Source organism: Plecotus auritus (assembly GCF_963455305.1).
Source record: "Plecotus auritus genome assembly, chromosome: 6".
NCBI lineage: Eukaryota > Metazoa > Chordata > Mammalia > Chiroptera > Vespertilionidae > Plecotus > Plecotus auritus.
This window is the reverse complement of record NC_137773.1, coordinates 82,756,420-82,769,082: the sequence shown is the minus strand read 5'-3', so window position 1 is coordinate 82,769,082 and position 12,663 is coordinate 82,756,420. Positions and strand designations below refer to the sequence as shown.

The 12,663-nt window shown below is 46.3% G+C and overlaps 1 protein-coding gene and 1 pseudogene across 2 annotated transcripts; one reads left to right on the top strand and one right to left on the bottom strand.

Annotated features, from left to right (window-relative positions):
* Window positions 1–2,565: 2,565 nt before the first annotated feature.
* Window positions 2,566–5,924, bottom strand: LOC308251697 (THO complex subunit 4-like; annotated as a pseudogene). The gene is made up of 2 exons: window positions 5,902–5,924; window positions 2,566–3,289 (listed from the first exon to the last, which is right to left on the bottom strand). The product of its transcript is annotated as a THO complex subunit 4-like (transcript).
* A 3,987-nt stretch (window positions 5,925–9,911) lies between these two features.
* RPS15 (ribosomal protein S15) lies at window positions 9,912–11,673 on the top strand. The gene is made up of 4 exons (XM_080676522.1): window positions 9,912–9,983; window positions 10,368–10,453; window positions 11,216–11,450; window positions 11,536–11,673. Exons 1-4 carry the CDS (start codon window positions 9,981–9,983, stop codon window positions 11,647–11,649), a joined length of 438 nt encoding a protein of 145 aa, XP_080532648.1. The 5' UTR covers window positions 9,912–9,980; the 3' UTR covers window positions 11,650–11,673.
* The last annotated feature ends 990 nt before the right edge of the window (window positions 11,674–12,663 follow it).

Below are 12,663 nucleotides of genomic sequence, written 5' to 3'. Positions count from 1 at the left end.
TGCACAAATTGGGCTGTTGACATGGGTGATGTGGGCATTGGGGCATTCAGTCAGGGCCTTGGGACGAAGCATGCTGGCTGGGACACTTACTAGGGCCCAAGAGTCAGGGCTGGGACAGGGAGTAGGGCAGCTTGCTCCCAGCCCTGGGCCAAGTCCACATGGATCCTAGAGATGAGTGGGAGAGGGGTTAGGAGGCTAAGGGAAGCTGAGAGCCCTGGGGTGAGGAAATTGGAATGGGATCTGACATCCTACAAGGGCTATCCCCTCCTATTGGACACCTATAGGCCTGGCTTGCAAAGTCCTTCCAGCCTCCAATATTTTGGACTACATTTTCTTGACTGTCCCTCACCCCAGATACCCAGGACTTTGACATTCAATGAAGCCCCTATTTGCAACCCTGAGAAGAGAGGTGAGTCAGAGCTTGCAGACTGGACTCCCTTGGCTGAGGCTGGTCTGGCCTCTTGGAGAGGTGGGATGGTGGGGGCAGGTTCCTGGGTCCCAGGAGTCTGACCCCTGGGAAAGAGCTGTCACCAATTGTTCTGGGTGTGTGGCTCTCCTGTGGCCACTGACCAATCACCACAAACTGGCTTAAAACAACACATGTTTATTCTGTCACAGTTCTAGAGATTAGGAGCCTGACATGGTCTCAAGGTATGTCATTGGGGGCCATTATTTTGTCATTCTAAAGATCACAATCAAGATTTTAAAATATAAAAAACAGATTCATCCAAAATGGTTTGATGCCTCCGATGTGCCAGGCTTAAACCAATTAACAGAACAGCCATAACCCTCCCCCACACATTCGAGTGGCTCAGCCCAGGAACCTTCACTGTGATCTCCAAAACCCCTCTGGGTGGTAGCCTCCTGTGTTCCCTCTGGAGCTGCTGCCACCAAGGTTTTTCAGAAGAAGCAGGAAGGAACAGGATCATACCATGGTCATCTCAACTAATAAACTTTTGCTCCTTTTATTATTGAAATTAATTGGCAAAATTAGTTTTTTAATTTTAGGTCTCTGGCTAAGGGCATTGTGCAAACAGGGATTTCCAGCCAGTGGGGGCTCTCAGGAGCCCATGTCACACTCTTCACACCCTAAAGAAGGAATCCTGTGGCCCTATATGATGTATTCCCTTGGGGACAGGGAGGGACATCCCCTCCTTTGGGTGTAGTTTAATTGACTCTTCTCCCAGGGTTGTGGAAATGGCTGAGGAGATTCTCAGCTTCCCTGGAGACTTTTCTTTCCTCCAGGCCAGCCCAGCTCCCCACAGAGCCACTGGTGTCAGCCAAGCCCTACCCAACAAGCAAGAGTGGAGGCCAGGAGGGGATGGGAGGCTCTGCTTCTCTTGCTTTGGTAGTACCCAGGTCATCCCAAACCCCAGGACCTTTGCATACCTGCTCCCTCTTCCAGGAAGGCACCCTCTCAGCGGGGCTGGGAGCCAATTCGCATTTATGTTACTGATATGCTTGGGCTGTCCTCAGCCATTTCACTGTGTTTTCTAAGTTATGTGTCTTTTTTTGCCTTTTATGCCTCCCTTAGTGTTTTGTGGGGTTTTTTTGTTTGTTTTTGCAGTCAAAATACTAGAGTATTTTCTAGTGTAGCATTTTAGTCTTTTTAATGACTTTTCATTATATATTTTTTGGTGATTTTCTTACAGGGTCCTCTAAGAGCTTACTATATACATATGTTATTTTTTGTGGGGTTTTTTTTTTGTGTGTGTGTGAGCACAAACTCTGAGCTTTATTTCATTGCAAGTGATGTTACCTATGTACACATTTTTTTCTCTTTCAAGTTAACTGCTGAAATTGCCCTTAAAGAGACCACATTGTAAAATGTATTTAATTGCTAATTTATTAAATTTTCCTGTCAATTGACACATTCTGTATGGAGCCTTTCAAGGATGTTTTGAAAGTTTATTTACAATCACTGAAAGCCTGTGGTTCTGTAAAACTTACAGGTAATTGTAGGCTCCTTAAACTCACAGCATATATATATTTCAACATTTAAACAGAAGCCCATTTTCTTCCAAAGTAATTTTCTCCCACTTTCTCATAAAAATATAAGAAAAACAACATTCTTAGTTTTAAAAACCAATATTATACTGAACCTAAATCAAGGTTTCTTTACAAATGATGTATTTTTCCAAAAAGTTTAAAAGACATCACAGAATAATCTGATGTTAAAGTAAATATTCTTACCACAGCAGAGTAATTTAAGAAATATTGTGCAGTATGTTAACACACCATATTTATGTAGTACATTGTTATATATGTGTTTTTGGTTTTTTTCTACACACGTTTCTGTTTATTATGGCAAAGGTGAAAACACCACCTCCTCCACAACAGCAACCAGTAAAATTTATCCCAAAAATAACTCGGTACAAAACAGGTCTGTTTCAGGGAAAAAAAAAAAAAAAAAAAAAGGGAAAAGAAAAATCTTTACATGAGTTTTAAATCCTATTTCAAAACAGAAGAAACAACTCATTGGCCACAGGGCCCAGCCGGCCCGCCCTCGGGAAGCAGGGCGAGACGATGTCTAGGGCTAGCTCCATGCACGGACTTGCTGGTGCTTTAACTGGTGTCCATCCTCGCGTGGTAAGCGTCCAGCTGGGCGTCCAACTCTTCTGCAGAGATCTGCTGCTTTCAACTCTGGCCGGTGCCCCTGCCACTGCCCCGGCTGCCACCGAGGGCGCCTCTCCCGGTGCCACCGCTGAAGCCTCCAGATCCTCGGTTTCTAGTCATCCCGCCTGTTTACACTGCACTGCGTGTCTATCTGTGATGTGACGAGCTGGATGTTCATGGGGCAGCCATCCGAAGGGACGACGTTGTACTGTTTCATAGCCTTCAGGGTGTCTGCCTTCCGCTCAAAATGCACATCGGCTGCACGGTGGCCTTCTTCAGAGTCCCAAATTCAGCAGAGAGTTCCTGGGTATCAGCGTCGGACACTCCGAAATGCAGGTTGGACACCAGCAGTTTCCCACCCGTCTCCACGCCGGCGCCACCGCCACCACCAAAGCCGCTGTTGAAAGGGTCGTGTTGCCACTTGTCAAGAAGTTGTTGCGGGTGGTTGTAGGGCGCCGGCCGGTTCCTGCCTCCGCCGCCCGGTTCCTGATGGGCCCGCCGACCCGGCTCACTCATGCAGTGGCCCGAACTCCGCCACCGTGGCCTCCCTGGGAGCTAGCCCAGCCTCGGCCGCTGCCCCAGCCACAGCCCCTGGTGGCTCCGGTTCAGCTTAATGATGTCGTCCAGAGACATGTCCATTTTGTCCACACTGGCTGAGCTAGTTGTTTTCTTACTGTAGCAAAATGCACATAAAATTTGCCATTTTTAACCATTTTTCAGTGCACAGCTCAGTGGCATTAAGTACCTTCACGTTATTTTGCATCCATTCCCACCATCTCCAGGACTTTCTCATTTTCCAAAACTGAAACTCTGTCTGCCTTAAACACTAACTCCTTGCCCTGGCTGGTGTGGCTCAGTTAGTTGGAGCATTGTCCTGTGCACCAAAGGGTCCCGGGTTTGATTCCCCGACAGGGTACTGTAGGTTCAAGGTCGGATCGGAGGCCACTGATAAATGTTTCTCACATCAATACTTTTCTCTGTCTCTCCCTCTCTAAAACCAATGAAAAACATATCCTCGGATGAGGATTAAAAAACAAAACAAGCCCTAACCGGTTTGGCTCAGTGGATAGAGCGTCGGCCTGTGGACTCAAGGATCCCAGGTTCAATTCCAGTCGGGGGCATGTACCTTGGTTGCTTTCTTTTTTTTTCTTCAGTTTTTTTTTTTTTTTTTCAAGAAAAACGATTTTAAATATAATGTTACATGCAATAAATATTAATATCTCAAGAAAATGAGTTACATGCAATAAACACCAATTATTCAAGAAAAATGATCTTACATATAATAATTTTACATGCAATAAACATTAATATTTCAAGAATAAAAGGATTTTGCCCTGACCGGTTTGGCTCAGTGGATAGAGCGTCGACCTGTGGACTGAAGGGTCCCGGGTTCAATTCCAGTCGGGGACATGTACCTTGGTTGCGGGCACATCCCCAGTGGGAGGTGTGCAGGAGGCAGCTGATCGGTGTTTCTCTCTCATCGATGTTTCTAACTCTCTATCCTTCTCCCTTCCTCTCTGTGAAAAATCAATAAAATATATATTTTAAAAAAAGAATAAAAGGATTTTAAGTATAATAATATTACCAAAACTTTACTAACATAGTATAATATCACAAAAGTTGTAGGAAATATTAAAAATCTGCAAATAACAGGATTACTTCTATTATATTCTAGTATATATTATTTTTCCCCCTCTGGCTCTATTTTTGTTCAACAGTTTATGTTGTTGATTAAATTCCACAAATGAGTGAGATCATATATTTATCTTTCTCCAACTGGCTTACTTCGCTTAACATGATGCTTTTAAAGTCTATTTTGTCGGATATGAGTATTGCTACTCCAGCTTTTTTTTTTTTTTCCATTTGCTTGGAAATTTTTTTTCCATCCCTTCACTTTAATCCTGTGTGTGTCTTTTGTTTTGAGGTGGGTCTCTTGTAGACAGCATATAGTTGGGTCATGTTTTTATATCTATTCAGCTACCTTACACCTTTTGATTGGAGCATTTAATCCATTTACATTTAGGGTTATTACTGAGAGATACTTATTTATAGCCATTTTAATTCTGTATGGCTAGGTTTCTCTCTCTGTTTCTTCTCAGCAATCCCTTACAGCAATCCCTTTAGCATTTCTTGTAATGCTGGCTTGGTGGTGAACTCCTTTAGCCTTTTTTTTTTTTTTTTTTTTTTTTTTTTTTGTCTGGGAAGCTCTTTATTTGGCCATCTATTTTGAATGATAGCCTTGCTGGATATAGTAACCTTGGTCTCAGATCCTTGCTTTCCATTACCTTGAGTACTTCATGCCATTCCCTTCTGGCCTGTAGAGTTTCTGATGAAAAATCAGGTGTCAGCCTTATGGGAGCTCCTTTGTAGGTAACAGTTTTCTCTTGCTGTCTTTAAGATTCTTTGTCTTTAATTTTTGACATTTTATTTTATTTTTTTTAATATGTTTTTTATTGAGTTTTTACAGAGAGGAAGGGAGAGAGATAAAGAGTTAGCAACATCGATGAGAGAGAAACATCGATAAGCTGCCTTCTGCACACCCCCTACTGGGGATGTGCCTGCAACCAAGGTACATGTCCTTGACCTGAATCGAACCTGGGACCTTTCAGTCCGCAGGCCAACGCTCCATCCACTGAGCAAAACCGGTTAGGGCTAATTTTTGACATTTTAATTATGATGTGTCTGGGCATGGGTCTGTTTGGGTTCTTCTTGTTTGGGGTTCTCTTTGCCTCCTGAACTTGTGTGACCTTTTCCTTTTCCAGGTTAGGGAAGTTTTCTACCATTATTTCTTCAAACACCTTCTCTATTCCTTTCTCCCTTTCTGCCTCATCTGGCACACCTACTATTCTAATATTGTTATGTTTCACATTGTCCCAAAGCTCCCTTAAGCTGTCCTCCTGTTTTTTAATTGTTTTTTTCTTTTTGGTTCTCTAATTGAGTGATATTTTCTACTCTGTCTTCTAATTCACTGATTCCATCCTCAGCTTCCCCTACTCTGCTGTATATTCCTTCCAATGTGTTCTTTATTTGTTTTATGTCATTCTTTATCTCAGACTGTTCTTTTTTCATAGTTACTATATCTTTTTTCATATTGTTGAGCATTTTTAACATCATTACACTGAACTCTGTTTCAGATAAATTTCTTATCTCTGCTTCATTTATCTCTTCTGGAGAATTCACTAGTTCTTTCATTTGGGGGTTGTTTCCTCATTTTGGTTGTCTGTTTGGGTTGGTGACTGTGTTTTAGGTAGATCATCTATACCAGCAGTCACCAACCTTTCTTACCTCACAGACAACCAATAGTCCATGGACCACTGGTTGGCGACCACTGCTCTATACCTCTCAATCTCTAGTACAGGAAAGTGTTAAAGGCTGTTGCTGACTAATTGGATCAGGCAAAGACTCAAAGCCTCCAGAGACCGCCTCTGTCCACAGACTAATAGGATTCCATCCTTTTTTAAAAAAATATATTTTATTGATTTTTTACAGAGAGGAAGGGAGAGGGATAGAGAGTCAGAAACATCGATCAGCTGCCTCCTGCACACCTCCTACTGGGGATGTGCCCGCAAGCAAGGTACATGCCCTTGATCGGAATTGAATCTGGGACCTTTCAGTCCACAGGCCAACGCTCTATCCACTGAGCCAAACCGGTTAGGGCAGGATTCCATCTTGAGTTGCCATCAGCCAGGCAATGGTCCTCAGGTGTGGCGAGAGTCTTTTCAACAGGGTGGGGCAGTTGCTTCTGCCTGGAGGCTAATTGTTACTTTTAATCTCTTAAGTGGCCTCAGTGCAAGGTGTTTTCCAATGGGGTGTGTCGACTGTATTCCTCCGCAGACAAGGCAGAGGTCTATGTGGGAAAGATGTCCTCCGCTGTGTGAGGGAATGACTCAGCCCAGGAAACTTGTGGTGTCTGCCTTCTGAGCTCTATCCCCCGAGTCCCCAGTCCTGGGTTCTGCTCTCACTGCTCCTGACCACTTCATCCTCCCTCTGCCAGAGCACAAAGTGGGTGGCTCCATAGGGAATTTTTGTGTGTTATCCCTTCAAGAGGGTGCCCAAACTTTCAGCTGGCACTCCCTGGTAGATAGCACCCCACTACTTTTCACAGCTAGATGTTATGTGGGTACCCTCCTCAGTTTGGTGCTCTCTGCTGGGGAGCCCAGCTTCGGGATTAGATCCCAGAGTTCTCAGTGGCATCCCCCACAGCTGAGATATCTCTCCAGGACTTCAGTTCCTGTTTGTGGGTGCCTCACCAGCCCTTTCGCGCCTCCGCCCCTCCTACCAGTCTCGATGCGGTCTCCACCTTCGGTCCTTAGGTATCAGGGTTCTCTCCTGTGAGTTTTCCATTGATTATTCAGGAAGCCTTTCCATATTTCAGTTATAATTCCAGTTTGTTCCTGGGAGCATGTCCATGCAGCATCCTCCTACTCTGCCGCCATTTTTTTCAGGGTTGCTTTCTTTTTCTATAAATCTGACTCCTCTAGGGACCTCCTATGAGTGGAATCACGCATATTTGTCCTTTTGTGTCTGGCTTATCTCACTGAGCATGTTCATCCACATTGTAGCAGCTATAAATTTCCTTCATTTTAAAGGCTGACTGTAATAAATAAATAAATAAATAAATAAATAAATAAAGGCTGAGTAGTATTCCAGTGTGTAGATGCACCACATTTTGCTTATTCACTCATCTGTCCATGGACACTTGGGTTGTTTTCACCTCTTGACCACTGTGAATCATGCTGTTCTAAACATGAGTGTGCAAATCTGGTTAAATCATTGCTTTCAGTTCTTTGGACTATACATCCTGAAGTGAGATTGCTGGGTCCTATGGAACCATATACATCTTAATATACAAGAATCACCTTCAGATGGACACTAACTTACTGGCTTAGTAGCTCAGTTGGTAAGAGTGTCAATACGCCAAGGTTGTGGGTTTAATCCCCAGTCAGGGCATACACAGGAATCAACCAATGAATGCATAAGTGAGTGGAACAACAAATCAGTGTTTCTCTCTTTCTCCCTTTCTCTCTCTCTAATCAATGAAAAAATAACAGTATTCCTATTTAGCCTAGTCCAGTGGTCAGCAAACTCATTAGTCAACAGCGCCAAATATCAACAGTACAACGATTGAAATTTCTTTTGAGAGCCAAATTTTTTAAACCTCTTCTAACGCCACCTCTTCAAAATAGACTCGCCCAGGCCGTGGTATTTTGTGGAAGAGCCACACTCAAGGGGCCAAAGAGCCACATGTGGCTCCCGAGCCGCAGTTTGCCGACCATTGGCCTAGTCCCTTGTCCCTTTCTTTGCTATTATCGTTATACTTATTATATTGATTTATGTTACAAACCTAGCAGTGCATTGTTATATAGTTGTTACTTTTATAATTTTGTCAATTAAAGGCTGACTGGTTCTTATCAGGGATGCCTTTTTCTGACCATGTTAGAAGCCATTGTCCCACCCCTCCTGGATTTTCCTCCTGGCTCTGGTATCTGTATTAACGTGTCCCTTATGGGGACTACCTCCCATTCTGCAACAACACCTCAGTTATCAGAGAAATTGGGGTGTCCTCTACCCTTCTGGATGCTGGAGGTGGGGTCCTTATGATATCTCAAGAAAAAGGATTTTCTGAGACTTGCACAGGAGGATGAGTGATTTTTATTTGTGTGGAATTACAACCATGTGTTTCCAAAGTCCCATTCCAGTCATTGAAGAAGTGCAGCTGGAATTTCTTTTTTTTTTTTTTTTAATATATTTTATTGATATTTTACAGAGAGGAAGGGATAGGGATAGAGAGCCAGAAACATCGATGAGAGAGAAACATCGATCAGCTGCCTCCTGCACACCTCCCACTGGGGATGTGCCTGCAACCAAGGTACATGCCCTTGACCGGAATCGAACCCGGGACCCTTCAGTCCGCAGGCCGACGCTCTATCCACTGAGCCAAACCGGTCTCGGCTGGAATTTCAATAGAGCTAGAAGCAAAGCCAGTGTCCAGAATTGTCGCTCCATGTTGCAGCCAGATCCAGTTCAGCATGAGGCTAGTTGCAGTTCATGAATCATTGTTGGTGTCCACATGTTGGTGAATGCAGGAGAGCACATCAGGAGCAATAAGAGTCCCAAGAGCATAGGAGGAACCAAGAGCACAGAGCACAAGAGTGAACTCCTTTGTTTAGGAAATTAAGTATCCCAAATTTCATGCCCTTGCATTGGCCACGCTCATTCTGACCAATGACCTGTTCCCAGGTGTCACTGACAAGTACCTTCCCAACATCACCCAAACTTTACTGGGCATACATCTATTCTCCTCCCTGTCCAGTCCCTTCCCAGATATCTGCAAGGAATAGACCAGTGGCTCCCTGCGGAGTATAAAGCTTTAGTTTCCTGTGAAGCTGCCCAAATGACATGCCTAATAATATTTGGCCTTCCCTTTACTACTTTCCTGTTATTAATAACTAGCTAATTACAACAGTATCAGCTCCATCATGGAACTCTGGACTAAAACCAGACAGCACCAGCCGCAAACAGTAGGTGCTCCATAAACACTTGTTAGTTGGGTTCCATTAATGGAGATTATAGAGCACAATATATGAGGCTTGAAAGGAGCAGTGACTTTCAGGAATTGCCCAAATTCTAGGCGGCTGGCCCCAACCTGGGGGTGGTGTCCAAGTCCTTAACAAAAGCTTTTGCTGCCCTAGCTGTTTTGGCTCTGTGGATAGAGCATCAGCCTGCGGACTGAAGGTTCCGAGTTCCATTCCGGACAAGGCACATTGCCCAGGTTTGGGCTTGATCCCCAGTAGCGGGGTGTGTAGGAGGCAACCGATCAGTGATTCTCATCATTGATGTTTCTCTCTTCTCTCTTTTCCTCTCTGAAATCAATAAAAAAAATATATATTTTTTTTAGCCCTAACCGGTTTGGCTCAGTGGATAGAGCGTCGGCTTGCGGACTGAAAGATCCCAGGTTCGATTCCGGTCAAGGGCACGTACCTTGGTTGCGGGCAAATCCCCAGTAGGAGGTGTGCAGGAGGCAGCTGATCGATGTTTCTCTCTCATCGATGTTTCTAACTCTCTATCCCTCTCCCTTCCTCTCTGTAAAAAAGCAATAAAATATATCTTAAAAAAAAAAATATATATATATATATATATATATATATATATATATATATATATATATTTTAAAGCATTCTCTAAAAAAAAAAAAAGCTTTTGCCCTCATAGCCTGCGCTCTAACCTCCGGACAGCAGAGGGCGTACATCCTCCTCCAGGAGCTGAAGCGCTTGCGCACGTAGCGTCAAGGGGCGGGGCCGTGGGCGAACTGAAGATAATTGCGCAGTCGCCGAGTGGGTTGTCCTTTCCGAGGAACAGACAAGATGGTAAGTGTTGGGACTTTTTTCGTTTGTGTGGGCCTATCCGGCGCCATCCTGGCTCTGGCTGCTCCTTGGAGGCCTGGGCCAGGCCGTGCAGCTAAGACACAGTCCTCCAGTCCTCCGGAGCCGCCGGATGTGGTGGCGCGGTCCTTGTGGGTGTTGTGACCACCCGGGGAGGGAAAGGCCTGTACATCCCCTCCTGTCTCAGCCAAATCCCTGTAGCCCCCCGCGCCCTCGGACGGGCCCGAGGTGGTGTGTCCCCCACGGGCTTTTCTGTCGGGGCTGCCGCGCGTTTTTCGGCACGACCTTTGCGTCTGGTGACCCGTTGTAGCTGCCGGGGTGGGAGATGGATCTCGGGCTCCCGCTCACCCTTGTCTCGGGCCCGCGCAGGCGGAAGTGGAGCAGAAGAAGAAGCGGACCTTCCGCAAGTTCACCTACCGTGGCGTGGATCTCGATCAACTGCTTGACATGTCTTAGTAAGGGTCGGCCGTACCAAGGGAGGGATGGCGGCGGGAGGGGGTCCCAGGGGGCTAGGAGCTGCAGCCTGACTTGGTGACGCGGCCTTAGAACCAATGTAGATGGATGGGCTGCGGCTCTGAGGTTTGACATTAATAGAATGTTAACGTGTCCTGTTTGACATCTTTTCATTCACTTGATAACGCAAATATCTGTAGCTCACAAGCCTTGTAAGGTCAGGCATCGGGCCGGGTTTGGCTTGTGGGTGGGAGTTTGCAGCCCCAAGTCTAAGATTTGGTCAAAGCTGGAAGCTTCTAGGTGGTTTGACTTGTGCTTCTTAAAACTCTTGCCCCAGGGTCAGGGCAGGTTTGTGTCTGAGTCTCCAGACAGGAGGGAGGGAGGCTTGCTGACAGCCAGGGACCCTGAGTCTCCTGAAGGTGTTACTGGGCCTAGGCGTGGAGGATCCAGTTTCCTGGGGACACAGAGGAGGCTGAGAATTTCTCAGGCTCGGCTCCTCTCCTGGGTTCTTGAGGCCTCTAGGAGCACAGCCTTTAGTCCACGAAGTTCCAGCTGCACCACCTCACCTGAGCAACCTGTCCTTCCTCGGTTTCCTCATTTCTAGACAGTGCTGTAAAGGTTGTCGATTTTGCAGGATTCCTCTTGAATATTTGACTGGCTGTGAACATTGCTTTGGGGCACTATAGGGAACATTAGTGTTAGTGGGTGAAGGGTGGGGTATCCACCAGGGCTTAGGCACACATTCTGTCCTGCCTGTCCCCCAGTGAGCAGTTGATGCAGCTGTACAGTGCCCGGCAGCGACGGCGGCTAAACCGGGGCCTGCGAAGGAAGCAGCACTCGCTTCTGAAGCGCCTGCGCAAGGCCAAAAAGGAGGCGCCGCCCATGGAGAAGCCAGAGGTGGTGAAGACACACCTGAGGGACATGATTATCCTGCCAGAGATGGTGGGCAGCATGGTGGGCGTCTACAATGGCAAGACCTTCAATCAGGTGGAAATCAAGGTATGTGGTGGGACTGTGTTGCCTGGGTGGGTGTGGGCCTGTCTTCCCATGGTCACTTAACAGGTCCATTCTTTGCCTTCCACAGCCTGAGATGATTGGCCACTACCTGGGTGAGTTCTCCATCACCTACAAGCCAGTGAAGCACGGCAGGCCTGGCATTGGAGCCACCCACTCCTCCCGCTTCATCCCTCTCAAGTAGTTAATAAAAAGCAGACTTACCTCATCAGAGTGCAACCCATTCTTCCAAGTGTCTGGGGCTCTGGGCAGTTTGTCAATCATCCAGCAGAGGGGATTGGGCCTGGGCACAGTACTTGGAGGCTCAGGTCCAGCAAGACTTGTGTAATGTTTGCCAGAATGTTGGATAGTGAGGGTCCCTGGGTTTCCTCCTGTAAACACAGTGACAGCCACACGGATAGTGGGGGGGTTGGGGGCTTCTGTGACATGTCTGGGAATGTTCAGGGTCCTATGCTATCTTCCCTGTGCCCCTCCCCCTTGATTCTCCCAACCCAGATCTGCAGTTTTGGCTACCTGGCATCTCTTTTAAGTACCCATAGAGGTGGCCATTGCTGGACTGAATGTAGCATCTTCCTCAGGTCCCCATCCCCTTCATAGGCCCCTCCCATGTTCTCCAGTCAAGTGGTGGGTTCCTACTTTTTTTTTTTTTTTTTAAATACATTTTTATTGGTTTTTAGAGAGGAAGGGATAGGGAGAGAGAAATAGAAACATCAATGATGAGAGAGAATCACTGACCGGCTGCCCCCTCATGCCCCCCCACACTGGGGATCGAGCCCGCAACCCAGGCATGTGCCCTTGGCCAGAATCGAACCTGGGACCCCTCAGTCTGCAGGCCGATGCTCCATCCACTGAGCCAAACCAGCTAGGGCCCTACTTCCTTTTTTAAAAATATCTATTGATTTCAGAGAGGAAGGGAGAGAGAAAAACATCAATGATGAGAGAGAGCCATTAATTGGCTGCCTGCTGTACACCCCCTACTGGGGATCCAAGCCTGCATCCTGGGCATGTGCCCTTGGCCGGAATTAAACCTGGGACCCTTCAGTCCGCAGGCTCTATCCACTGAGCCAAACCTGCCAGGGCGCGACTTTTATATATATATATATTTATACTGATTTCAGAGAGGAAGGGAGAGGGAGAGATAGAAACATCAGTGATGAGAGAGAATCATTGATCCGCTGCCCCCTGTACACCCCACGCT

Excerpts from the sequence above, each read along its gene's own strand:
- RPS15 (XM_080676522.1), top strand. Across the intron at positions 10,454-11,215 it reads CAACTGCTTGACATGTCTTA|TGAGCAGTTGATGCAGCTGT; the intron begins GTAAGGGTCGGC and ends CCTGTCCCCCAG. Across the intron at positions 11,451-11,535 it reads TCAATCAGGTGGAAATCAAG|CCTGAGATGATTGGCCACTA; the intron begins GTATGTGGTGGG and ends TGCCTTCCACAG.